Source organism: Canis aureus, chromosome 2, assembly GCF_053574225.1.
Source record: "Canis aureus isolate CA01 chromosome 2, VMU_Caureus_v.1.0, whole genome shotgun sequence".
NCBI lineage: Eukaryota > Metazoa > Chordata > Mammalia > Carnivora > Canidae > Canis > Canis aureus.
In genome coordinates, this window is record NC_135612.1 from 28387368 (window position 1) to 28409703 (window position 22336).

A 22336-nucleotide genomic window follows, 5' to 3' on the forward strand; every position below is an offset into this window, starting at 1 on the left:
CCAGGGCCGTGTGCTGTCGGGTACTAGCCTGCCTGCAAGGAGACCCTCTGAAAGCTACGTCCTAACCAGCTGGGTGGTTGAGGGACGTGCTTGCTTCCCCGGAGCACAGTCTCTAAAAATGATGTCCTTTAAATACTTTTAAAATATGGGGTGTGCCGGCTAAGACTGTGATGCCATTAGCAGTATTGATAATGACGACATTCTTGGCATTTGCGGCAAGCCAGTTCTTTGATTGGTAGCGCCCGAGCATCGCAAGGCATCTTAGCTTCCCTGGCCCGTGATGCCTGTGTGCCAGTAGCCCCGAGTCCCTGGGACAACTACACACCCTCCCCACCGCACCCCCCCACGCACGCATGCGAGCCCGCGCTTTCCTGCAAGCCCCTGGTCATGAACCCGTGAACCACGTCTAGTTAAAGCACCAGAAGTCAGAGCCTGAGGCAGACGTAGCTGCAGCATCCAGGGCTGCATCTTTGCGTGGCTTCCTGCCCACGTCCCGCTCAGCCTTGTGCCCCAGTCTCCTCCCTTGAAGTGAGAACCCGCCCGTGATGCTTCTCCCCCAGTAAACCATCGGATTTCTTTGCCAGGCTGTGGTTGCTGGTTTCCTCCACCGTCTCAGCACAACGTCTCTGTGATCCCCTCTTCGGACCCACCGACCAAGACCCTGTGGCTCTTTGATATTGACCAGGACCCAGAAGAAAGACATGACCTGTCGAGAGACCACCCCCACGTTGTCAAGCAGCTCCTTTCCCGCCTGCAGTTCTACCACAAACACTCGGTGCCTGTGTACTTCCCGGCGCAGGACCCCCGCTGTGACCCCAAGGGCACCGGGGCCTGGGGCCCGTGGATCTAGGCCTCCCCGGCGGCCTGCGACAGCCAGGCCACCTTTGTGCTACAAGCTGGACTTCAGGCCTTCACTCCTGTGTCTCTTGTCTCATTTGCTCTCCCAGCCCAGGTTCCCCTGGCCCCCCTCTTGTTCCCAGCCCACCCTGAGGTGTCTCATTTCAACCCCCAGTGCACTGAAGAGGCTGACGTCGCCCGCAGCGCCCCTGCTGTTGGCCAGGGTATGTGTCTGGAGGAGAGGGTGGCTGAGTTCAGCCTCTTTTTCCTGAGCCGTGGGACCGCTGGGAACTCGGCTTGAAATAGGAAGTTCTCGTCGATTCCCGGAGGCTGGAACAGCTGGCTCTCTTTGCCTCACAAGTCAGATGTTAGACTTCCCTCTGCCAATAGCTGGGTTTTATTGGAGTGCCTCGTGTTTCTTGTAACAAATGTGGGGAGCAGACAGTTTGTAATGGTTCTGCTGGCCGGGGGATCTCCCCGTCTGTGAGATATCATGTTCGGGCATGCCATGAATAACCCCCCGGGTTCAGCCCTCACTTACTCACCCTGTCACTCATCTCATGATGGAGTATAAGGCCCGTCTCATAGTTACGGTCAGCATGGCAATATGCCTGCTTCTCGGTTTGGGTTATTACAATAAAAAAAAATGTGGTTTTATTCCCAGTTTTTCTTTCCAGCTGCTGCTCATTTTGTCTAGACTTCCTGCTACCCCCTCTCCCCTGCGGTTCTTTTCCTAACCTCCTCTTCACTCAGGCATCCTGTGCCTAGGAAGGCTGCCTCGCCTCCCTACTCTGAACACCACTGGTTTTTGGAACACTGCTGTGGCCTGCCTTCCCTTCGCCTCTAACCCTGAAACTGGAGCCCCACCCAGGGAAGGTGGTCAAGTCTGGCCCTGCAGGCACGCTTGTGGTGGACAGGAGGGGCTGGGCAGGTGATGTTCAACTCTGTGTCATCTGTTTGGTAAAGATTTTTCTAAGTTGCATGGAGTTTATTATCATGATGGTGGCTTTGTCTTGTAATGTATTAAGAGTTGCATGCTATTCCCCAGCAATGAGGAGAAACCCCAGGAAACAATAATATTGTCTTGGGATGATGGAAGTGGGCGGTTTGAAAGGAAATGGCCAGCATCCGAGATACCAGGCCTCGGTAAAGCAAAGGAGGCCACATCTACGTTTCTCTTGTTCCGTTTTACTGCTTGTATTAAGGTTCTGGGGTTGAGGAAAGAGGATGGGCAGTTTGACCTGCTGATCCTTTCTCAGTCCCACTGATGTCCTACTAATGCGGGTCAATCCAGAATAGCTCTCAAAAGTGTCAGATTTAGTATGTGCAAAAATGATATTCTTTTTCCCATTAGCTCCACTGTTTTGTTCACTCCTTGTCACCCATGCCTGGATCAGTGCCTGTTACAAAGAAGGCAGTCAATACTTTTTTTTTTTTTTTTTTAATGAATGAATGGACAATTGAACAAGTTGAACAAGTGAGAAAGTTGCACACCATGAAAGTACAGCTAAACACAGGGCTAAATTAAATATCTCCAACTGTTGCTTTTCTCTTCTCAAGCTGTCCTCCTGGGGTAGGAGCAGAGTTGTGTGTCTGGACAGTCACCGTACACTCCATAGTGAAGCCATGGTGTCCTCTTCAGGAGGGAATAGGGGAAACACACCTGCCAAAGACACTCTTTGGGCAATAATCCTTAGTTCTATTCTTTATAGGACACTAGAAATTAAAACCAGCAAATAATGTGCTATAGGTCCTTGTATAGCCATCCTTTAATTTAGTAGCAGTAATTTCTGGTCACTACTAATATGTATTGTATTAAAATAAGATGATTGGAAGGCAATGGTGCTAGAGCTAAAGATACCTATTACCAACCTTTACCCCACTCCTGGGTTGGGAAACAGCTGGTCAAAATGCCATCACCTACCACTCCCACACTTGTGGTAGATACTATGAACTGAGCCCAGATGTTCCTCTGGATCCTTCTAATCCCAGTGTCTATTAATACCATAAGATTAGAGGCCATCACCACACGACAGCCATCAGCTCTCCCCACTGTGCTCCCAGGGCTGGCCCAGTTCTAGTCCCTTGGGGGCCAGGTACAACATGGATGTTCTACACTCAATTGTTTAAAGGGAGTTGTAAACACTAATTGTTGTCAAACTTTTGAGATTTTATTTTATCCATGATAGAATGTATCCCATTAGGTTTCTTTATTCCATATTAGAATGTGAACAGATTCACATTAATGTGGTTTCTTTCCAAATTTGCGTACCTTTAAAGAAAAGTTTTATTGATTTGTTTTTCTTTGTTAGTACATGATTATTCCAGATCTGGAGAACAAAAAGTTTTTATCCTTTAAAATGTGTCCATAGGGAGTTTCCATTTGGGTGGTGAACAAGTTCTGAAACTACGCAGTGGTGATGTTTGCACAGCATGCCTCTGAATTGTATACTTTAAAATGGTTTAAATGATAACTTTTATGTGGTTTTTTAACGTATTGGCCAATTTTATGGTATGTAAATTACATCTCAATGAAACTGTTAAATAAATAAATGTAGAACTGAAAAAAATGTGTTAGTCATTGCCCCCAGAGTGCAAACTATAAAATAACTTATTGGAGGGAGGTCAGGAGAGGGTAGGAGTGAATATAAAGTGATAATAAGAGAGTATATCTGTTCTCTATTGCTGCATAACAAATTACCCCAAAACTTAGTAGCATAAAACAAACATTTATTACTTCACATCTTCTATGGGGGTCAGGACCCCGGGAGTGGCTTAGCTGGGTGGTTCTGGCCCAGGATGTCTCATGAGATTGCAGTTAAGCAGATGGCCAAGGCTGCAGTCATCTGAAAGCTTGTCTGGGGCAGCGGATCCACTTCCAAGATGACTCACTCACAAGGCTCTTGGTTAGAGGCCTCTGTTTCTTGCCTATGGCTTCTCCACAGGCTGCTTGAATTTCCTCACACATAGCAGTCCACTTCCAGCAGAGCAAGTAATGTGAGAGAGACCGAGCAAGAGGAAGCTACAGTGCCTTAAAGACGTGACCTCCAAAGTTGTACAACGTCACTTCTCCCTTAAAACCAGTCACTAAGTCCAACCTTTACGTAAGTGAAGGAGAATTAGGTCCTGCCTTTTGAAGACAGTGTCAAATTGGTGGACATAATTGATTCTACCACGGACGATGGAGAAGAATGGGCAAAGGTAGCCTCCTGGGTAATGGATTGTCCACTCAAGTCCACATGCACTTATCAAATTCTATTTGAAGACAGATGGAAGAAAAAGCATCCAACTTTGCTATTTAGTGGTTATAATGACCATGGATCTAATCCTCTCTGTGGCTCCCGGTTTTTTTTTTTACTGTAGGGTGATGGGTTGAATTAAGTAAACTGTAAAATCTCTTATATCCCTTGTGCTTAGAACAATGCCTAACACATAGTATATATTAAATAGATGGTGGTTGACTGACTCTCAGCTGACTGGACTCTGGTGTAAGAATGTGAAATAAAATTGTGCTGGGGCGCTGGGGTGACTCACTGGGTTAAGCACCCAGCTCTTGATTTTGGCTCAGGTCATGATCTCAAGGTTGTGAGATTGAGCCCCATGTCGGGCTCTGCGCACAGCAGGAAGTCTGCTTGAGATTCTCTCTCTCCCTCTGCCCCTCCCCACCACTCTCTCTCAAATAGATTTTTTTTAAAGACTATGCTAAAATAGCCAGAGATTGTGCTCCATCTTAAAAAATATTTGTTTCCTGAAAATATGATTTAAAAACTAGTTTTTTGAATGCTTAGTGTATTCCAAGCATCGTACTAAGTGCTTTAAAAGAATTATCTTGTTGCCCAAGGAAAATAAAGGCAATGTTCTTCTTAATAAATAAATAAAGAATTATCTTGTTTAATATAATTTTAAACTAAATAGAGGTAATGTTTATAAAATCTGTTCAATCATAAAGACATGCTTTCAGGGCGCCTGGGTGGCTCAGTCATTAAGCTTCCATCTTTGGCACAGGTCATGATTCTGGAGTCCTGGGATCAGGCCCCACATGGGGGGGGCAGGACCCCACTGAGTGTCCCTGCTCAGTAAGGAGTCTACTTCTCCCTTTCTTTCTGCGCCTCCTCCTGCTCATGCTGTCTCAAGGAGACATTTATTTAAATGAATAAATAAAATCTTAAGAAAAAAATGCTTGCTTTTCACCCCTTACATTTTTATTTTTTTATTTGTTAAGATTTAATTTATTTATTCATGATACAGAGAGACACAGAGAGAGAGGCAGAGACACAGGCAGAGGGAGAAGCAGGCTCCATGCCGGGAGCCTGACGTAGGACTCGATCCTGGGATTCCAGGATCACACCCTGGGCCAAAGGCAGGCGCTGAACTGCTGAGCCACCCAGGGATCCCACCCCTTACATTTTCTAAATGTCCAATATTTACCCAAACATAGGATTACTTAAATCAAGAAAATAAAAATAATTACTTTATCTTTTTACAAAGTACACCAGAGAAATAACCCAAGTGTTAACCAACAAATGGATGAACAAAATATATCTACACAATGCAATATTGGCCAGAAAAAGAAATGGAGCTCTGATACCTGCTGCTAGAACATGGATGAACCTTGAAAATAGTATGCTAAGGGTCGCCTGGGTGGCTCAGTGGTTGAATGTCTGCCTTTGGCCCAGGGTGTGATCCCGGGGTCCTGGGATCGAGTCCCATGTCGGGCTCCCTGCATGGAGCCTGCTTCTCCCTCTGCCTGTGTCTCTGTATCTCTCTCTGAGTCTCTCATGAATAAGTAAATAAAATATTTTAAAAAGAAAAAGAAAATATTATGCTGTGAAGCCAGACACAACAGGGTAGATATTATATGATCCCACTTACATGAAATATCAAGAGTAGGCAAATTGGCAGAGGCAGAAAGCAGAGTAGAGGTTACCAGAGGCTGAGGGGAGGGAAGAACTAACGCTATTAATGGATAGCGTTTCTTTTGGCGGTGATGAGAAGGTTTTAGAAATAGTAGTGATGATTGCACAACTATGAATGTAATTGATGCCATTAAATTATACACTTAAAATTGGTTAAAATGGCCAATTTTATTATATATAGATATATTTTTATTATATATAAAATATATTATATATTAATATATTTAATCAAATATAAAGAGAGAAGGAGGGAGAGAAAGGGGGGCAGAAAGAATGGAGTGGTGGGGTCTAGGTCCTCTGACCTACCAGTATAGCTGCTCTTTTAGTTCTTTTTATAGATTGGACTTCCACATAAGCCAAAACTAACTGATGGTGAGAGAAGTCAACAAACTTCTTCCCTTGGCAGAGAGAGTATTTACTGGGAAGGAACATAATGAAACTCTTTGGGATCCAGAAAATGCTCTGTATCGTGGTCTGAGTGGTCTTGGCATGGGTATACCCATGTGTAAAAACTCACGAAGACGTATACTCAAGTTTTGTACTTTAGAGTTCCTATGTTATACCTAATTAACAAGTGCTTTACAACAAAAAACACCTGCCCTTACAGTAAGAGATCACTACATATTTATCTCATATGTGACCCAAATGTGCTTGGAAACATACAAACGATTGCAAATAAAATCTTTTAAACACTGCAAAGACATTCACTACTTAAAGAAGCTTTTTTGTGACTCCTTTTGTAAACACAAATTTAGGTTTTTGCTTTTACAAAACCTGAATGCATTGATTTGGCGTTCCTAAATTGAGATTTTGCTACCCCCGTTTTCCTGGAGGTTTCTGGTGCTGGGAGAGAGGTGCAAAGACCACGACATGATAGGAATGAAATTGCAGGCAAGGCCTCTGCTCCAAGAGGCTTCCGATCCAATTCTGTAGTACCAAGCTCTTTCTAGCTTAACAGTTGTTAAGACCATTCCAGCTAATACTAAACATATTGAAGTAGTTACTATCCTTCCCAGTCACCACTTAAACTTTAAAATCTTTTTTTTTTTTTTCTTTTTGTTCAAGTGAAGAATAGCCACAGCTTGTGCAGATGGGTTCGTTTTCAGGCTGTTAAGACCCGGCTGCTCCCTCTGGCCATCTTCCTCACCGATCACCGAGAGCAGGAGGTTTGAACGGCTGTAGAGGCGCCTGCCGCATCTCTCACCCTTGCTCCATTGCCACGGGAGCCACCCACTAGGTGCCACAGAGCAGAGGAGGCGTGACTCAAGTTGCCGGGAGCCTGACTTTAGGACTTTTAACCATAAGGAAACTGGAAGGGCAATTTAATTCTCAAACTAACTCACCCAAGGAACAAATCACTTGAGCTTAAGATATTTCATTTCATAACCTTTATTATTTGTCTGACAATAGAGATAATACGTCCCACTGTAACAATTTTAGAATTGTTATACAGAAAATGCATAGAGAAAATTAGACATCCCATAAAGCAGCCACCAAGAGACTGCCACCATTAACCTTCTTTCTCTTTAAGAGAGTAAATAAGTGGCCCACTTCCCAGATTGGTTTTCTTTTTTATTTTTTTTTTCAAGATTTTATTCATTTATTCATGAGAGAGAGAGAGAGAGACAGGCAGAGGAAGAAGCAGGCTCCACTCAGGGAGTCCAACACAGGACTCAATCCCGGGTCTCCGGGATCACGCCGTGGGCTGAAGGTGGCACCAAACCGCTGAGCCACCTGGGCTGCCCCCGATTGGTTTTCAAATCCCACTGAGCCCAACTGAACCCTCCCTGGAGACTATCAAGATGGTAGATAAATAAAATGTCATTCTTTTGAAACTCTTCATTTTAATCGCATTAACGAAATACTGATCTTCCCAGCATTTTTATTCTAAGAGTACATGTTTTCACACACACTTACAAATATGAATTTTCTCTCTCTCTACACCATCTTTTCCACAAACCTCAAGAAGTGAGGGCCTCCACACACAAGGGAGTTTGTGCAATCAATCAAAGCAGCTAGTAAGCACCTGCCTTTTGGGCCAGTTTTTTTTTTTTTTTAATTCAATTTGCCAACCTATAGTATAACACCCAGTGCTCCTCTCATCGTGAGTCTTGCAGTTAAGGCAGGTAAACCAGTCTCACTGTGCCTTTGTTTACATTAAGTGAACCAAAGCTGGGATTGCCTCTTATGCCAGCGTTTTGTAACTGGGATGGTTCAAGTCCACACTGTGATATGCACTGGGGGTGAGGCCAGGGGCCACTGACCAGCAAGGAGGGAGGAGGGTGAGATCAGGGAACTCCACCAACAGGAGGAGGTAGTCCCAGAACAGGGCTGGAAAGCAAGTGAGGAGGAGGAGGCTCTAGAGACAGAGGAAGTACAGCTTGACCTTTGCCAAGAGGATTCACTTAACTCCAATTATTGCTTTGTATCTATACACTCCTGACAGCAGTAGGTTTTTTCTGAATGAGCTATTTTTAAAATGAAACCCTTTGATTAGAAGGTCCTCTGAATCTGTTAGGGAAACAGCTGATTTATTTGAAAGATGCTGCTTGTTTGGACTTCACAAGACTGTTCTGTTTTTTTGGTTCTTAGGCCAGAGCTTCAGTGAAAGCGTTTGGACTTAACACATACAGGGGGTGGAAGTATGTGTCTGCCACATGCAGGACTCCGGGACAAGAAGGGCCTGTCTCACTGGGACCCGCCTGTGTCCCGCCCCTGAGGTCAACGTACCGGCTCCTCCGCCAAGCAGCTGAGCTCCCTGGGCGCCCGGTCGAGCAGGGCCCTTAGCGATCCCCAAAGCTCCTGGAGACCCCCAGACTCTAGCTCCCCTCGGCCTGCCCCTGCTGGGAGTCGGAACACGGTGCTTCTCCTTAAATGTGCATCTGTACTAAGAGTGCAGTTTACTACAATAAGGGAAAGCGAGGCTTTTCTTTGTCACTACGGTAAAGAGAAAAGTCTGCGGGCAATCACGGAGGAGGACAAAAGGCCCTGACACCTGAGCTCCGAACTGTCTCTGGCCTGGAGGGAAAGAACTCCGTGACCGAGCCCCTTCCGAACCCCGAGGCGTGAACCAGTTCGAGGCCAGCGTCCTCAGCGCCGGGTGCCACGCGGCGGCCTGGCCTGGGGACAGGGAAGTCCCCGCGGCCACTCCGGGGCGGGCAGCTGCAGGTGCTCGGGTCCCCTCGTCCGCCCCCCGCTGCCGCCTTCCGTCCCCGCGGCCTGCGCTCGTGTCCCGGCCACCCCCCCCCCGAGATCTTAGGGGGGCAGCGAGGGCGGGGGGCGGTGTGCGGCGCCACAGGCCAGCGCACAGGGGCCGAGCGGCAGGTGACGAGGGCCGGCATCACAACCGAACTGGAGGCCTAAAACCTCAAGCCCACCTGAAGGGTATTTGAACCGCTCAGCCCGGGAGGAAGTTTATCAGCGGCCGCCGCACATTCCGCGGGGGGCTGTGTCCGCGCACAGGGCACGGCCGCTGGTGCCCAAGACGGTGGCCGCACGGCGCTGGCCGCGGAGGCGGAGGCCCGCACCGGGTTCTCCAGGCCGCGGCAGCCCTGGCGCAGGGGTGATGGAAGGGGGCGCAGGGGTGCGGGGGGTGCAGGGGTGGATGGAAGGGGCGCGGGGTGCGAGGGAGGCGCAGGGGTGGATGGAAGGGGGCTCGGGTGTGAGGGGAGACGCAGGGGTGTGGAGGGGCGCAGGGGTCAATGGAAGGGGGCACAGGGGTGCGTGGGGGCACAGGGGTGGATGGAAGGGGGCGCAGAGGTGGATGGAAGGGGGTGCAGGGGGTGCAGTGGTGGATGGAAAGGGGCGCAGGGTGCGAGGGAGGCACAGGGGCTGGATGGAAGGGGGCGCAGGGGTGCGGGGGGGGCGCAGGGGTGGATGAAAGGGGGCGCAGGGGTGCGAGGGGGGGCGCGGAGGCTGGTTGGGAGGGGGCCCAGTGTTCCATCCCGTCCTACGGCCTGCCGCCACCGGCGCGGTGCTGCTGGATCCTGCAGGTGCTCCTGCGCTCTTCTCGAGGGCCCACGGGCCCCTGTCCACCCGGTGTCTGAGGCTCAGCAAACACCAAGGCCCACTGGTATTCCCTCAAGTTCCGTGGTAAGGATTTCGGGGGGGGGGGGGGGGGTGGGGAGCGGGATGAGAGGGAGCAAAGCCGAGGTTGTGAGCAACATTGCCTCGCAAGGGCCTCTCCTTGAAGAGGCACAAAGACTATGTTTAGATCCAAATACTATGTTTTTGTTTAAAATACCACAAATTAGAGAGCTCTGTGTTGGTCAGCAGGACCTAGTGATAGGAATGCTTGGTCTTGGGCAGCCCCGGTGGCTCAGCGGTTGAGCACCGCCTTCGGCCCAGGGCGGGATCCTGGGGTCCCGGGGTCGAGGCCCACGTCGGGCTCCCTGCATGGGGCCTGCTTCTCCCTCTGCCTGGGTCTCTGCCTCTCACTCTCTCTCATTAATAAATAAATAAAATCTTTTTAAAAGAGAGAGAGAAATGCTTGGTCTTCTATAGTTAGCTAAACACTGTTGCCTTCAGCAAAAAGTTCTGCAACCGAGCCGTGGGCCGACCACAGCTCCTCTTCTGTGGAGGGATAAACGGCGGGGCGAGGGGTTCCCTGCACCTCCCTGCTCCTCCCCTGGCCGGCCTGCCTGGCCTGGTGCTCCCGAGGGCTCGGCTCCTTCGGCACAGCCACCCCAGCGGCCCCTGTGCCCGGGTCCCCACCCACGCAGGCCCACGCGGTCGCCAGGGGAGCCACGCCAAGGGGTAGCCAATCCACCCCCAGCAGGGGAGAAGCAGCCTGCCCTTGGACAGGGAGGCGGAGCAGAGCAGACAAGGTGGTGCCATGAGTCTCTCCTCTGTCGTCAAGGTTTTTGGGTTTTTGTTTTGTTTTGTTTGTTTTCCAGGTTCATAATTTATTGTTGAAATTGAGTATCAGGTGATGAGTTGACATTGGCCTCTCCAAGCATGGGACTTAACAGATGAGGTCCAAGTTAAAGTCCATTTATGTTGCTTTCACAGCTGGCGTTTTTTTAGACCCTAATTTGAAGTATAAAATCAAAGCAATGCCTCCACGTGTGGCCAATACACAATTCATTCTACCTGTGAGAGTATAAGAGTTGAAATATTTTCTGATGCCAGTGAAATGGAATTGGGCATCGGTTTCTGGACCTGCCATGATTTCAATCTTGCAAAAGGTAGCAATTCCACTGATTGTGTCTTCAATGTACGCAGCTAACCTGTCATCAAGGTTTTAGGTGTAACCCTCAATAGGTGGAACTCGCCCGCCCTCTCACCAGGTCGTGTTATCCCACAGCTCTAAGACTTGCTGGTGTGACAGGCTTTAAAATGTTACATTGTTTTGTGTTTCTTTCGGTACCAGGAGATTGGACTTTTCCATATTTTTATTGGCCCATATGGCTCTTTTTTGAGTGTCCTGATCACCACTCTCCCTCCCTGGTGCCACCCATCCTGCCTACAGGGAGCAGGAGGAGGGGGAACAGAGGGCCCAGCCAAGAGGGTGGCGCAAGGAAAAGCCATCCTTCGCTTGCACCCGAGCCATCACCTCCGCTGGGGCTGCTGGTGACTCACAGGCCGTGCATTCGGTGTGCTCCACTCTCTGCTTTATGCTCAGTCTTTGGAACTGTGTTAGGAGGCAGGGAAAAGTAAGAGGAGTAGAAGGAACAGACAAGATCCTTTCCCTATAGACGGAGTCAAACAGACTTGTGAGAAAGGCGAAAATTTGGTGACCCTTCGAAGTGATGTTCTTTTATTATTGGAACAGAAGCGCTGTGTTGGGGGTGGGGGGCGATGGATGGAGAGGGGAGACCTCTGACAGCGGCCCCCAAACCCCATTGTGACCCCAAACTCATCAAGGCTGGTGCACTTGCACTTGGCAAAACGAAGCCCTGCAGGTACAGACTCACCCTGAGGGTCAGTTAAACCGAAGCTAGCTTCTTCCTCAGCGTGTCCCCTGGGGTGATCCCACCCAACTGCACACGTGAGAGAAGTTCGGTCTCTCCCCAGTGACAGCGCTGTCCTGTCACACCTTCAGACCCTTGTACCTGGGCTGACCCATCTGAGTGGGGTCCCTGAAGCCCCTCTCCCCCGAGTCAGCCTCATGAGGGAGGGCAGTGCCCTCTGTATAAACAGCTCAGAATTGAAACTTGCATTCCACTTTTAGCCTTGCCTTTTTTAGTAGGAATAATCCTAATGCCTTTCATCTGAGTTTCTGCACTTCGGCTCTTCCAGTCTGCCGGCGCCCCAGTGATCCCCAGCCTAGGATCACACAGGCTAGTGCCTTTGCATACGCGGTTCCTCCGGCTTTTTTCTGGACTAGCTCCTCCTCCAGGTCTAAACATCGTGGGCTCCTTCCCCCGGGAAGCTTTCCCGGGCCCCGCTGGACGGGGATGGTGTTCCTATGAGAAGGGACATCACACTCCATTGTTATTCCTGTATAAATAAATGTCTGTCTTCCCCAGCAGGCGGAAATCTCATGTCTGGCGTGTTTAATGGAATATCTTTGTCTCAGAGAGCCATGCTTGGCACTTAGACAATGCTAGTTGAATGAGTTCCATTTGTTGAATTCAGAGGACCCAATCATCCTTCAGTTTGAGGGTGACAGGGAAGTCCCTGATCTAGCTCTTGCTCTCAACCTGCAGACCCTGCCCCTACCCTACCTGCAGACCCTGTTTGCCCAGCCTGACAGCAGCCGCACCCCACTGCCTGCTCTGGGGAAATGTGTGTCTGGAACCTTGGCTATCTTCAAAGGCTTTATCAGTATCAGCTGGAAGGGCTTCAGCGCCTTCGTCAAATCGGGTGAACAATACACTAGCCAGACTCCTCGGGCAGGCTTTGTTTATCCTGGGATCTCCTCCAAGATATCAGCTGATGGCTTCAAACACTTTTTATGGTCTCAGATTCGGACAGACTCAGATTTTCCCCCTTCATCTTCCAATCCTTCCCTAAGATTTTCCTCCTCGCGTTTGTTCAAGCTTTATTACAGATGCTTTTCCGTGCACGACTTTCCCTGCAGAAAACTGGTTTCATGGCTTCCACTTGCAGCTAAGTCTTGCAAATGCCAAAGGCAAGCTGGTAAGGGCAGATGGCATATTTCCTGATGCTCTTTTGTTATCGATCCATATTTACTCAGGCTTTTCTCCTTCCACAGGGTGGGAGTGGGTGGGGGTTTTTGGTGTAGATATAATGGAGATAAACTAGAGATTTCCTTAAGGAAAGTGGAGTTGAACAATTTTTTGAAGACAGGGATTGGGGATAATAGAGATATAAGCTTAGCTACCTAGGTGCAGACTAGGATAGCATGAGTCTTGGTGAAAAGTGTAAGGCACAAATGTGTTTAGGACCATACACAGGGGTGCCTCAGCCAGTTAAGCAGCTGCCTTCAGCTCGGGTCATGATCTTGGAGTCCTGGGATCCAGCCTACATTGGGCTCCCCGCTCAGCAGGGAGTCTGCTTCTCCTTTTCCCTCTCTCTCCTCTCCTCCTCTCTCTCTCTCTCTCTCTCTTAAATCTATATCTATCTATCTATCTATCATCTTTTAAAAAAAGACCAGATTTATCTCCTCCAGTTTCTGAGAGTCAGGGTGGACCTTAGCTCGGTGACTCTGGATGAATGCTCTCATGGGGTGGTCATCTCAAAGGCTTGATTTGGGAAAGGGTGGGTAGGATTCAAGAGAGAGCATGAGTACCCACAATGGAAGCTGCAACCATTTATAACTAATCTCTCAGAAATGATATCCATCATGTCTGCCATATTCTGTTTGTTAGAAGCCAGTCACTAAATCCAGCCCACCCTCAAGGGGAGGAAATTACTCAAGAATGTGGATACCAGGGGGCAGCAATCCCTGGGCACCTTGTCAGGCTACCCACCGTGTGCCTCCACCCAGTCTCACTGCTTCCTTACCAGTTCAGTATGTGCTTATGGAAGGGGCTCGTGACTGCTTACCACCACCACCCCGGCCCCCAAGAGTGGGGAATAGCCTAAAGTCGTAAGGGCATTAGGCTGGATGCTCTGCTTATACAGGCAGTGGACCCAGAAGGACTTGCTGGTGGCAGAGCCTGTCTATAGAGGCCAAGTTCTGGGCAAGAGGCAGTAGGTGTAGGACACATTTACGGAAGAGTTGGCTGACGGGGGTGGCATTTTGAAAATTACGATCTGAAGCCTCAAGCTGTCCCTTGATGCATTTTGCAAATTACGATCTGAAGCCTCAAGCTGTCCCTTGATACCACTCCTAGTGTGCCGTCTTACAAAGATAGTGACGGTCCTGTTGATGTCTCAGGACCATAGAGCTGACTTACAGAAGAGGACACTTTCTGTGCCGTCCCAGGGCTCAGCCTCTCACCCATTTGGTCACCTCTTTGATCCAAAGTCTTGGACCTCCTCCCTTGCCTTCCCTTTAAGACCCTTCCAGTCCTTTCTGGCTCTGTGATTCAGCATAGTCACACTCAGCCCTGGTCATCCTTGTCTCTTGTGGTCTCTCCACTGGCTCCAATCTGTCCTTGCCTCCATCTTCGTCGAGAAGCACTTAAGGTGCGACTTCTCCGGGGGGCTGGCCGAGGCCCCTGCTCATCCCACAGTTCAGTATCTAAGCCCAGAGGTATGAGGTGGCCTGGGAAAGCAAAAGTTGTTATGACCCAGTGGTGACTGAGGAATTGAGCTCTCAAAAAGGTGTCTGGTGGCAAGTACCAGATCCTAATTAAAGCAGCCTCCTTCCTAGCTGGCTGCCTCATCCTCCTGGCCACTTACCCTCCAGCTGACTTTCCAATGCTGTGCATGTGGAGAAATAAGATGCAAATCAAATATACTTTGTGGAAGTGGGCAGTGAAGTTGAATTACTCACTCCTGGGTGAACCTAAAGAGGAAGGATCTGGGGGGTGGGGCTGGGGAGCTAGAGCAGTTGACAGAGGAGAGAAAATCCACAAGGACACTGACACATTAGGCTCTTCAAAGGAAGGTGATTTGAATATCAAAGGCAGAGGAGAGGCCCTCAGGAAACTGATGAAACTCCTGAATATTTTCTGCAATATTTTCTTTATCTTCCTGTCCTTGAATGTAAAATGAAGGAAGACATACTATGCTATCTGATAATCTAATCAAAGAGCTAATGCCCAAAAATTGAACTCATTTTTCAGTCTAAGAATTAGTGTACAATCACACAATATCCATTGTATAAAATGGAAAATAAGGTTTTGTGATGTTTTAGTTTTGTGTGAAGATAAAGTTCCAACTGAACCCCTTTTCTCCTCAGTTTACTATGATATTATAGATGAGGTTGATGGTGTAGCGATGTGAGGCTGAGGGGGTAAGGAAGTGTAAGGAGGTGTAAGTGCAGGTGTAAGGAAGGAGTATTTTAAGCAGAGGCGAGAGCTAGCAGGATGTGCAATGGAACGTTTCCTGTTGTCTCAGGTGTTGGCTACAGCTTCAAAGCTGAAGTCAATGGATGATAAGGACCCCCATGTTCTAAAGAGAGATGCTAAAAAATCTCACAGGATTTGCCAAAGACAGGCTAGAGGTTCAGGAGAGAGAGTTCTTTGAAGGGAATTCATAAGAGGAGCAAGCTTTGCTTTTCCCTCCACTCCCTATGGGAAAGGGGATTCTTTACCCAAAGCAAGCAGAGAGTGGAGACAAGAGAACCTCAGGCTTGGGAGAAGGTTCTTGAGAGAAGGGGAGACAGACTGGTCTCGCACTTTGTAGACAGATGGAAGCTTGTTGAGTGGCAAAAACATTTCAGCCTGTGAGGTGCTATTACCAGAGGGAAGAATGCCAAGGGTCTCGGGAGACCTTGCTGCGTGCCTCTTGGAGTCTGGGGCCAGGAGGACTGGCATGTGGCTCTCAGGGAGCTGTGAGGGCAGGAGGCTAGCTGAGACTGGGCGATGGGGTATGGTGAGAGAGGGCAGCAGGGATGCGTGTCTGCCATTTGGAGGGCTCTGTGAGTCGATTCCCATTAGGCCAAGTGATAGCCAGAGAGCTGCACTGTGGGGCAAGGGGCCCAGCAGAGAGAGATTGAGATAGGCTGAACAGGGCACCACCTGCAGTGCACTGTGGGAAGTCTCCAAGGCGGAAGTAGGGAAGTGCATCTCAAAAGTCCTGTTAACATGCCTATAAAGGAGCTGGACTTAGAATGAAGGGGACTTCAGACACTCCAGGGAAAGCCACAAACTGCACATGTTATACATAATGGCCTGATTTCCTCTCAATTTTCCCCATCTGCTCAGCCCTAGAGCATCCAGAAGCAGGTTAGGGGTGAACAAGGCAAATCAGGAAGAAGGAAAGAACAGACACACTCCCTTCCCTACTGGAGGTTCTTAACCCTCACGTCAGACCTGAGCTGAGGTGTGGAAAAGGAACTAAACCGGATGTGAGGCTCAAGTGTGGGGTTAGAGTGGAGCTTTTAGTATTCCCAAATAGGACTCTGCTGATGCCTGAACAGGACTGAAGTCTTGGAATCTGCCTGGAGACATCACCAAAGAGTAAAAAAGGTGACATAGCAGAGCTCATTTGAAGACAATGGTGGGAGAAAACAAAATCTTACCCAGCTCAACTTGGTCAATAAACAGATGGCTAGTGTTTGAAGAAGGCTAGTATTTCAATTTGCAACAGGAGTTTTTCCATTTTACCCATGCATTTACTCTTGGACTTTCAAGATGGCACTGCTGCCCTGGAAAGATGTGCAATTTAATGGGAAAACAAAAAAGGGAGCAAGTGATTATAATATGGTGTCATACTGGGAAAGTACAGGGCATCATGTGAACATAGGGGCAGGCCAACCCAATCTTAGGGGCCAGGGAAGCCTTCCCAGAGAAGTGATACCTTGGCTTGGCTCTATTTTTAGGGAGAAGTAAGAGCTAACCAGATAAAAAGGGTGATGAGAGGCAGGGGATAAACAGAATGGAGTATAGGGAGTGAGGGCTGGTTTTGAGGAGTGTTAATGAGTTCTCTTTTAGGCATGTTGATCCTGTAATTAGATATGGGCCAGGAACCCTGTCTGTGCGCCAAAGATGGTGATTTGGCATCATCATCCGCGTGCAGTATTTGGAGCCCTGTGGGTGGGTCAGGTCTCTCAGGACAAGTGTGTATAGAGAAGAAAGAGACTATAGATAAAAGTCAGATAAAGATGCATTTGAGAATGGCTGCTGACCTCATCTGGGACTCTGGGACAGGAACGTTTAAAAAGAACCTAGGCAGGCAGAGGAATCTCCCAAGGAATAGATGTTTGAGGGCTTTAGTCCCTGAGGATAGGGACTAGCCCTAGCCCTCGTTGTGTTGGGTTTAACTAATGGAGCCACCAATTGTCTGGTCTATAGCAGGCAGATCTGACTTAGCCTGAATGGCCACCTGTCCTCATAAGCCCAGATGCAAGTCTACTCTCTGTTTTATAGAACACCAAGGCAAAGGCATGGCAAAAAATGGGTAAGGAAACAAAGAGAGGTTTGTTTTGGCATCTGGAGCATTGCTGGTCAAATTGTGCTTTTATAACATGTGCTTTTCCAGCAGCTGGTGGCCACATGCGGACTCACTCAACTGGATAGCTGGAAAATAAGAGCCCCAGAAAGGAGCCCCAGAAAGGAATCTAAGAGAGAGAAAGCACCAACTCCAGAACCTTTGGCTCAACATAGGGCCTTGACTGTGAACGGTTTGCCAAGTAGCCTCTTCCTAAGAGCTGAAGAACTATCAGTGCCCTTAGGGGCCAAAAAGGATCCCCTATGTTTAAGGAATGGATAGAGGAAGCAATATGGAATGGAACATTTGGGAAAATGGAAGAAACAACAGGAGAGTGTGTTCCCTTAAAAGCTGAAAGAATAGAGTTGAGAGAGTGGATTAATGGAAGAACAAAAAAGTGCCCCCTGGATGTGGGGAGTACTTGACAAAACCAATGCCTTCGAAGTGATAGATTCAGGAACCAGACTGCTCATGTATGCATGGGATGTAAGCAACCAGAGGTAATGAGTAGACAGTGCCCTTTATAGAAGGTTGACTATAAAGAAAAAAGCAATAATGTGAGAAACAAGAAGTACCTTTAGGAGTGTAATGGCACGAGAGAGGGTTTTTCTCTTTGGTAGGAGGTCTTAGAGCCTGTTTCAATGGTGATGGGGAAGAGGGAGGGAGGGAGAGGTTGAAGAGGTGAATGAATGGGGCACAGTGGGTGGAAGGAGAATTCAGGAAGCAGGGAGGCGTGGCTCTAGAAGAGCACAGATATTGCACAGGTAATTGGCTTGGGAGGGTAAGAACAGGAACAGATAAGGAAAGAGCAAAGAGCAAATGAGATAGGGGTGAATGCAGATAACTGGTAAGTGGAAGGGTGGAAAGGTTGAAGCTTGTTTGCTTTCCTGGTCAATAAAGATGGTGAATAACATATCAACAAAAGCATTGTATAGTTTTAAAACATTTGCATAAATATTTCAAGCAATCCTCACAACCAGCCAACCAGGTTTTTTTTGGTTGGTTCCAAATCTTGAGTACATAGCCTGGTTTTCTATTATTCCTGGCTACTTGAGCTGCTGTTCTCTCCTGTAGCTCCACACAACTAGAACTCTCTCAAACTAATCTTTTCTCCATGGCCTAAGCCAATTCTTCTAAGTCTCATTTACAGCTGCTGCCATCACGGGAATTCAAACTACAATTGGTTCTTTTCTACCTTATCTCTGAGCCTCAAGCATTCCTGCCACCCAGCAGCAACCAGCTCTAGCATGGCTGATCAGTGCCTGTCTCCTGGCCTGTTACAAAAAAAAAAAAAAAAAAGACTTTGACGGAATCCAGATCTACACTGGATGCATGGTGCTACCGCTTGGCTATAGCCAAGGAATATTCCTTGACCTAATGGAGGTTCAATTTGATTTGAGTTGAGGACACTGGCCAGTTATCTACTTATATTTCTTTCTTTCTTTCTTTCTTTCTTTCTTTCTTTCTTTCTTTCTTTCTTTCTTTCTTTCTTTCTTTCTTTCTCTTTCTTTCTCTTTCTTCAGATTTATTTATTTATTTGAAAGAGAGTGAGAGAGCAAGAACACAAGTGGAGGTGAGGGAGAGGGAGACTCCCCACTGAGCAAGGAGCCCGAAGAAAGACTCGATCCCAGGACCCTGAGTTTGCGACCTGGCTGAAATCAAGAGGCAACTGCAACGAACCGAGCCACCCAGGCACCTCTCACATTTCATTTAGTCACTCAATACCCAAAAGAATTGGGGCAGTGACCATGCTCCATTGATCTCTCAGATTCCAGACTGCAGTTGGCCCCTCAGTCTTTTTGCTGGACCTTTCCATTCTCAGCACCATTAAAACACTCTGTTGGGATCTCTTGGTTATCAGTTCATGATGTGAAAGAGGGGAGAAGGACAGGAAGAATGTTTCAAAAAGTGTGAAAGACAAGAAGATGTATTGGTTCAAAGAAGCAAACCTGTGACCCTCAAGTCCGGTGACGTCTTTTTGCTTTTGTTCCAGTTATTTCAACGGCTACCCTGCAAGAGAGGTTTTGAAAATGCTTCTAGCAATAATGGCATCATTTGAGTAGAAAGATTATTTCAAGAACAATATTTATTTGTGTAGACATATTTGTTTACTTATATTTGGTTTATACGTTCTAATGTGTTTGTTATTTAATGGTCACTCAAACGTCATTTAAAAGGTTCATTATTTTATGGTCAGTGTCTCAGTGTTTCAGGCAGTGCTGTGACTGTTAAAATAAAGGTCTTCTAGGTGAGATGAAAGGTATTTTTTTAAATGTGGATCCAGTACCCAACCCCATGCTAAGTATCTTTAAACTTTATAGTGTAAAAGAAGACAGACTTTTGACAGTGGGAATTAACCGTGTGGTTAAAGTCAGCTTCAAAGAGAGTTGACACAGGTTAGCCTTGACTTGTATATTGAAGAGGCAGATCTTTTTGCCCTCAAGTGAAGGAGAAACTGCTAATGCAACCAAGGCAGCTTCAGTAAGCAACATCACCTTGTTTTGAAGGCAGCTAGTAGTTTCCTAGGTGCTGTGCTTTCATGGAAGCCAAATACCCTCCCCACCCAGGCACTGAGCAAGCAATAAAATACAAGCTGGGATGTTATCCCTGCTCCAGAAAACAGTCCTAATTACTCAAGACAGTTAGTTCAAGAGATCGTCCAGCCTGTCCCCCATAATCTCCCATGTTTTCTTTCACTTTCCATCCATTTCAGCAGCCAACCTAGTGGGGTTTTTGTACTTGTTCTGGGCACCATGTTAAGAGCGTTGGACACAGAATTGAGCCTCCCCAGACTTCCCCCTTGGTCCACCCCAGGCAGGTAAATACATTCTCTCTGGCCTTCTTGTTCTTGGCTGTCAGGAACCACCCAAGGCCCAGCCTCTCCAGAGAGTAACCAGTCACTATAATAGGGTATAACTCCTGGGCCCGCCATGGGGCCATATAAAACAAGTGGGTTTGCAGCAGGAAGAGAACAAGACACATTTCTCCCAAAACCTTGAGATCCTAAGTTGCTCTTATTTTAAGAAGATGTCTCCCCAGAGAAGCCCTTTTGAGTGCCATCACGCTGTTGGAGATGTGCCTTTGTACCCTGACTTTTGTGGTAAAAATCTGTGTAGGCTTATTTTACATTTACTGAGCTCCCAGTAGACACGAGTCATTGCAAGCGTATCAGAGACTTCTTTGCCAATTCCCTATGTTCCCTGAAAACCCTCTCCAGGTCCAGGGAAGAATCAGTGCCTCCCAGGCCCCATCTGGATGGTGTCAACAGCTCTTGTCTCTTGTGAAACCCATATATGACCATGGGTTTGACGGTAGACTGTGTGTATGTGGGGGGAGGGGTCCCTTAATTTTGGAAGAAAAGAAAAACATGCAGGGCAAGAATACAGTTACATTGTTAGAGTGATAATTTGGCTTCTGGCTAACTCTTGGTCTCCTGAGAGGCAGAGAGGAGAAGGTTTGGTAAAAATTAGTTCAGTTTTCTTTTCTGCAAACACGACCGGAAAAAATGCAAACCAGCTGAGTAGGCACAGTTTTTGCCTGCCCCAAATGGAGGTATTTATGGTATTGAAGAAAGTTTATAAAGATGTTTCAACCTGGGTTTTCTGTGAAAGAATTAGGAAGAAAGGGAGTGGATAAGAGCTGGGTGGAACTAGACTTTCTTCATTTACACAGTCCACTGGAAACCAGGGCCCTTTATGGGAAGCAGGAAAGTTTCATTTGGAAGACCTTTCTGCTGTGCCTGAAAGCCCTTTGAATGTGCCCTGGCTTCAAACATGAAATTGAAATATCCCCAGCCCTGGCCTTGAGGTGGACATCAAGACTGCGCTGACATTTCAGAGAGGTTCCTGAATAGCAAGGCTCTCTTCTCCAAAATCAAAAACCTAATAATCCAAAGTATACAGCTGTGGTGGCTCAGGCAGCCCAACATTGACAACATAGAGTTAATGTTTTTATTATAGCTTCATTAGTCAAGGATCTTCATTAAGGTGTTATATTCCAAGGCTGTTTCCTCTACAGAACATAGACTGATGCACAAGCTTTCCTACTCATGATGTACAGTTCCAAATATGCTGAAAAGACTAAAGCCTACTAAATGGTTTGGACCCAGGTCAGTTATATTTATATCTAACACGTGTGATATTCTTATTTTTCTCCATCTAAGTCAATCCCATCCATGCATTGAGCACCCACAAAGAAGACAGTGTTTCAGGTTGGCCTACAGAAGCCTTAGATGTGGTCCCGGCCCCTAGGAAACCTCACTAATGAAGCATAATGGGGGCACCTGGGAGGCTCAGCCAGGTAAGCATCTGCCTTCAGCTCAGGTCATGATCTCGGGATCCTGGAACTGAGCCCACCTGGGCCCTGCTCAGAAGGGAGTCTGCTTCTCCCTCTCCCTCTGCCCCTCCCCATTCATTCTCTCTCCCTCTCAAATAAATAAAATCCTTTAAAAAAACTTTTAAAAAGGAGAATGTGTGAAGCATTAATGAACAAGTCAAGGCAGGATGTGATAAAGTGCCAAAGGAGGAAAAATAGACCTGAAGAAATTGAGAGAAAATGAAGAGTGTGTGAGACCAGGCTTCCTATTTTACAGGGATATTGAATCTGTCTTCAGAAGGAAGAATGTGAAAGTTACAGGATGAAGAATTCCAGCTCATCAACAGAAAGAACTGAGTTGGGAAAGACAAGCTAGTGGGATTGTTGGAGGCATGCAAAGAGATTGAATGTCATCTGTTGGGGGATATGACAAAAGGGTTTTCCACACTGTGTAAATTAAATGACATCTAAACTGTCTTGGACCTTTGAAATAGTTATGTGTGCAGTTACTGGAACATGAGCTCAATCTGGACCTCCCAGAGGAGTAGGGTGACTGGCCTCTAGGTGAGATCCTCCTGTGTGTTCCCCTACCACCACCCACTGCCTGGTTCCTGGGAGAGGAGAACATATGGCAAAGCAGTCTCTGTGGCAACAGAGGCCAGGGATACAGAACTAAGGATCCAACATGGATGCATTCATGATACACTTGAGATTTGTACAATCCACCAAATATAAATTTTGCCTTTTAAAAGACTAGATGATAGGATCCCTGGGTGGTGCAGCGGTTTGGCGCCTGCCTTTGGCACAGGGTGTGATCCTGG

At 47.5% G+C, this 22336-nt stretch overlaps 1 protein-coding gene and 1 pseudogene across 5 annotated transcripts in view; one reads left to right on the forward strand and one right to left on the reverse strand.

Moving 5' to 3' along the window:
* ARSB (arylsulfatase B) overlaps nucleotides 1-21479 on the forward strand; it is a 186304-nt gene extending 164825 nt beyond the window's left edge. The window contains exon 7 of one of the 5 annotated variants that reach the window (XM_077867150.1): nucleotides 21364-21479. In XM_077867150.1, the coding sequence (XP_077723276.1) occupies nucleotides 21364-21464 (101 nt within the window). In that variant the 3' untranslated portion in view covers nucleotides 21465-21479. Of the gene's footprint in view, nucleotides 1-584; nucleotides 3005-6818; nucleotides 6941-17252; nucleotides 18126-21363 lie in introns of those variants that run through there. The other 4 variants (XM_077867164.1, XM_077867171.1, XM_077867142.1 and 1 more) reach the window with 4 other exon arrangements.
* Nucleotides 10718-10961, reverse strand: LOC144290280 (ATP synthase F(0) complex subunit k, mitochondrial pseudogene; annotated as a pseudogene).
* Nucleotides 21480-22336: the final 857 nt, after the last annotated feature.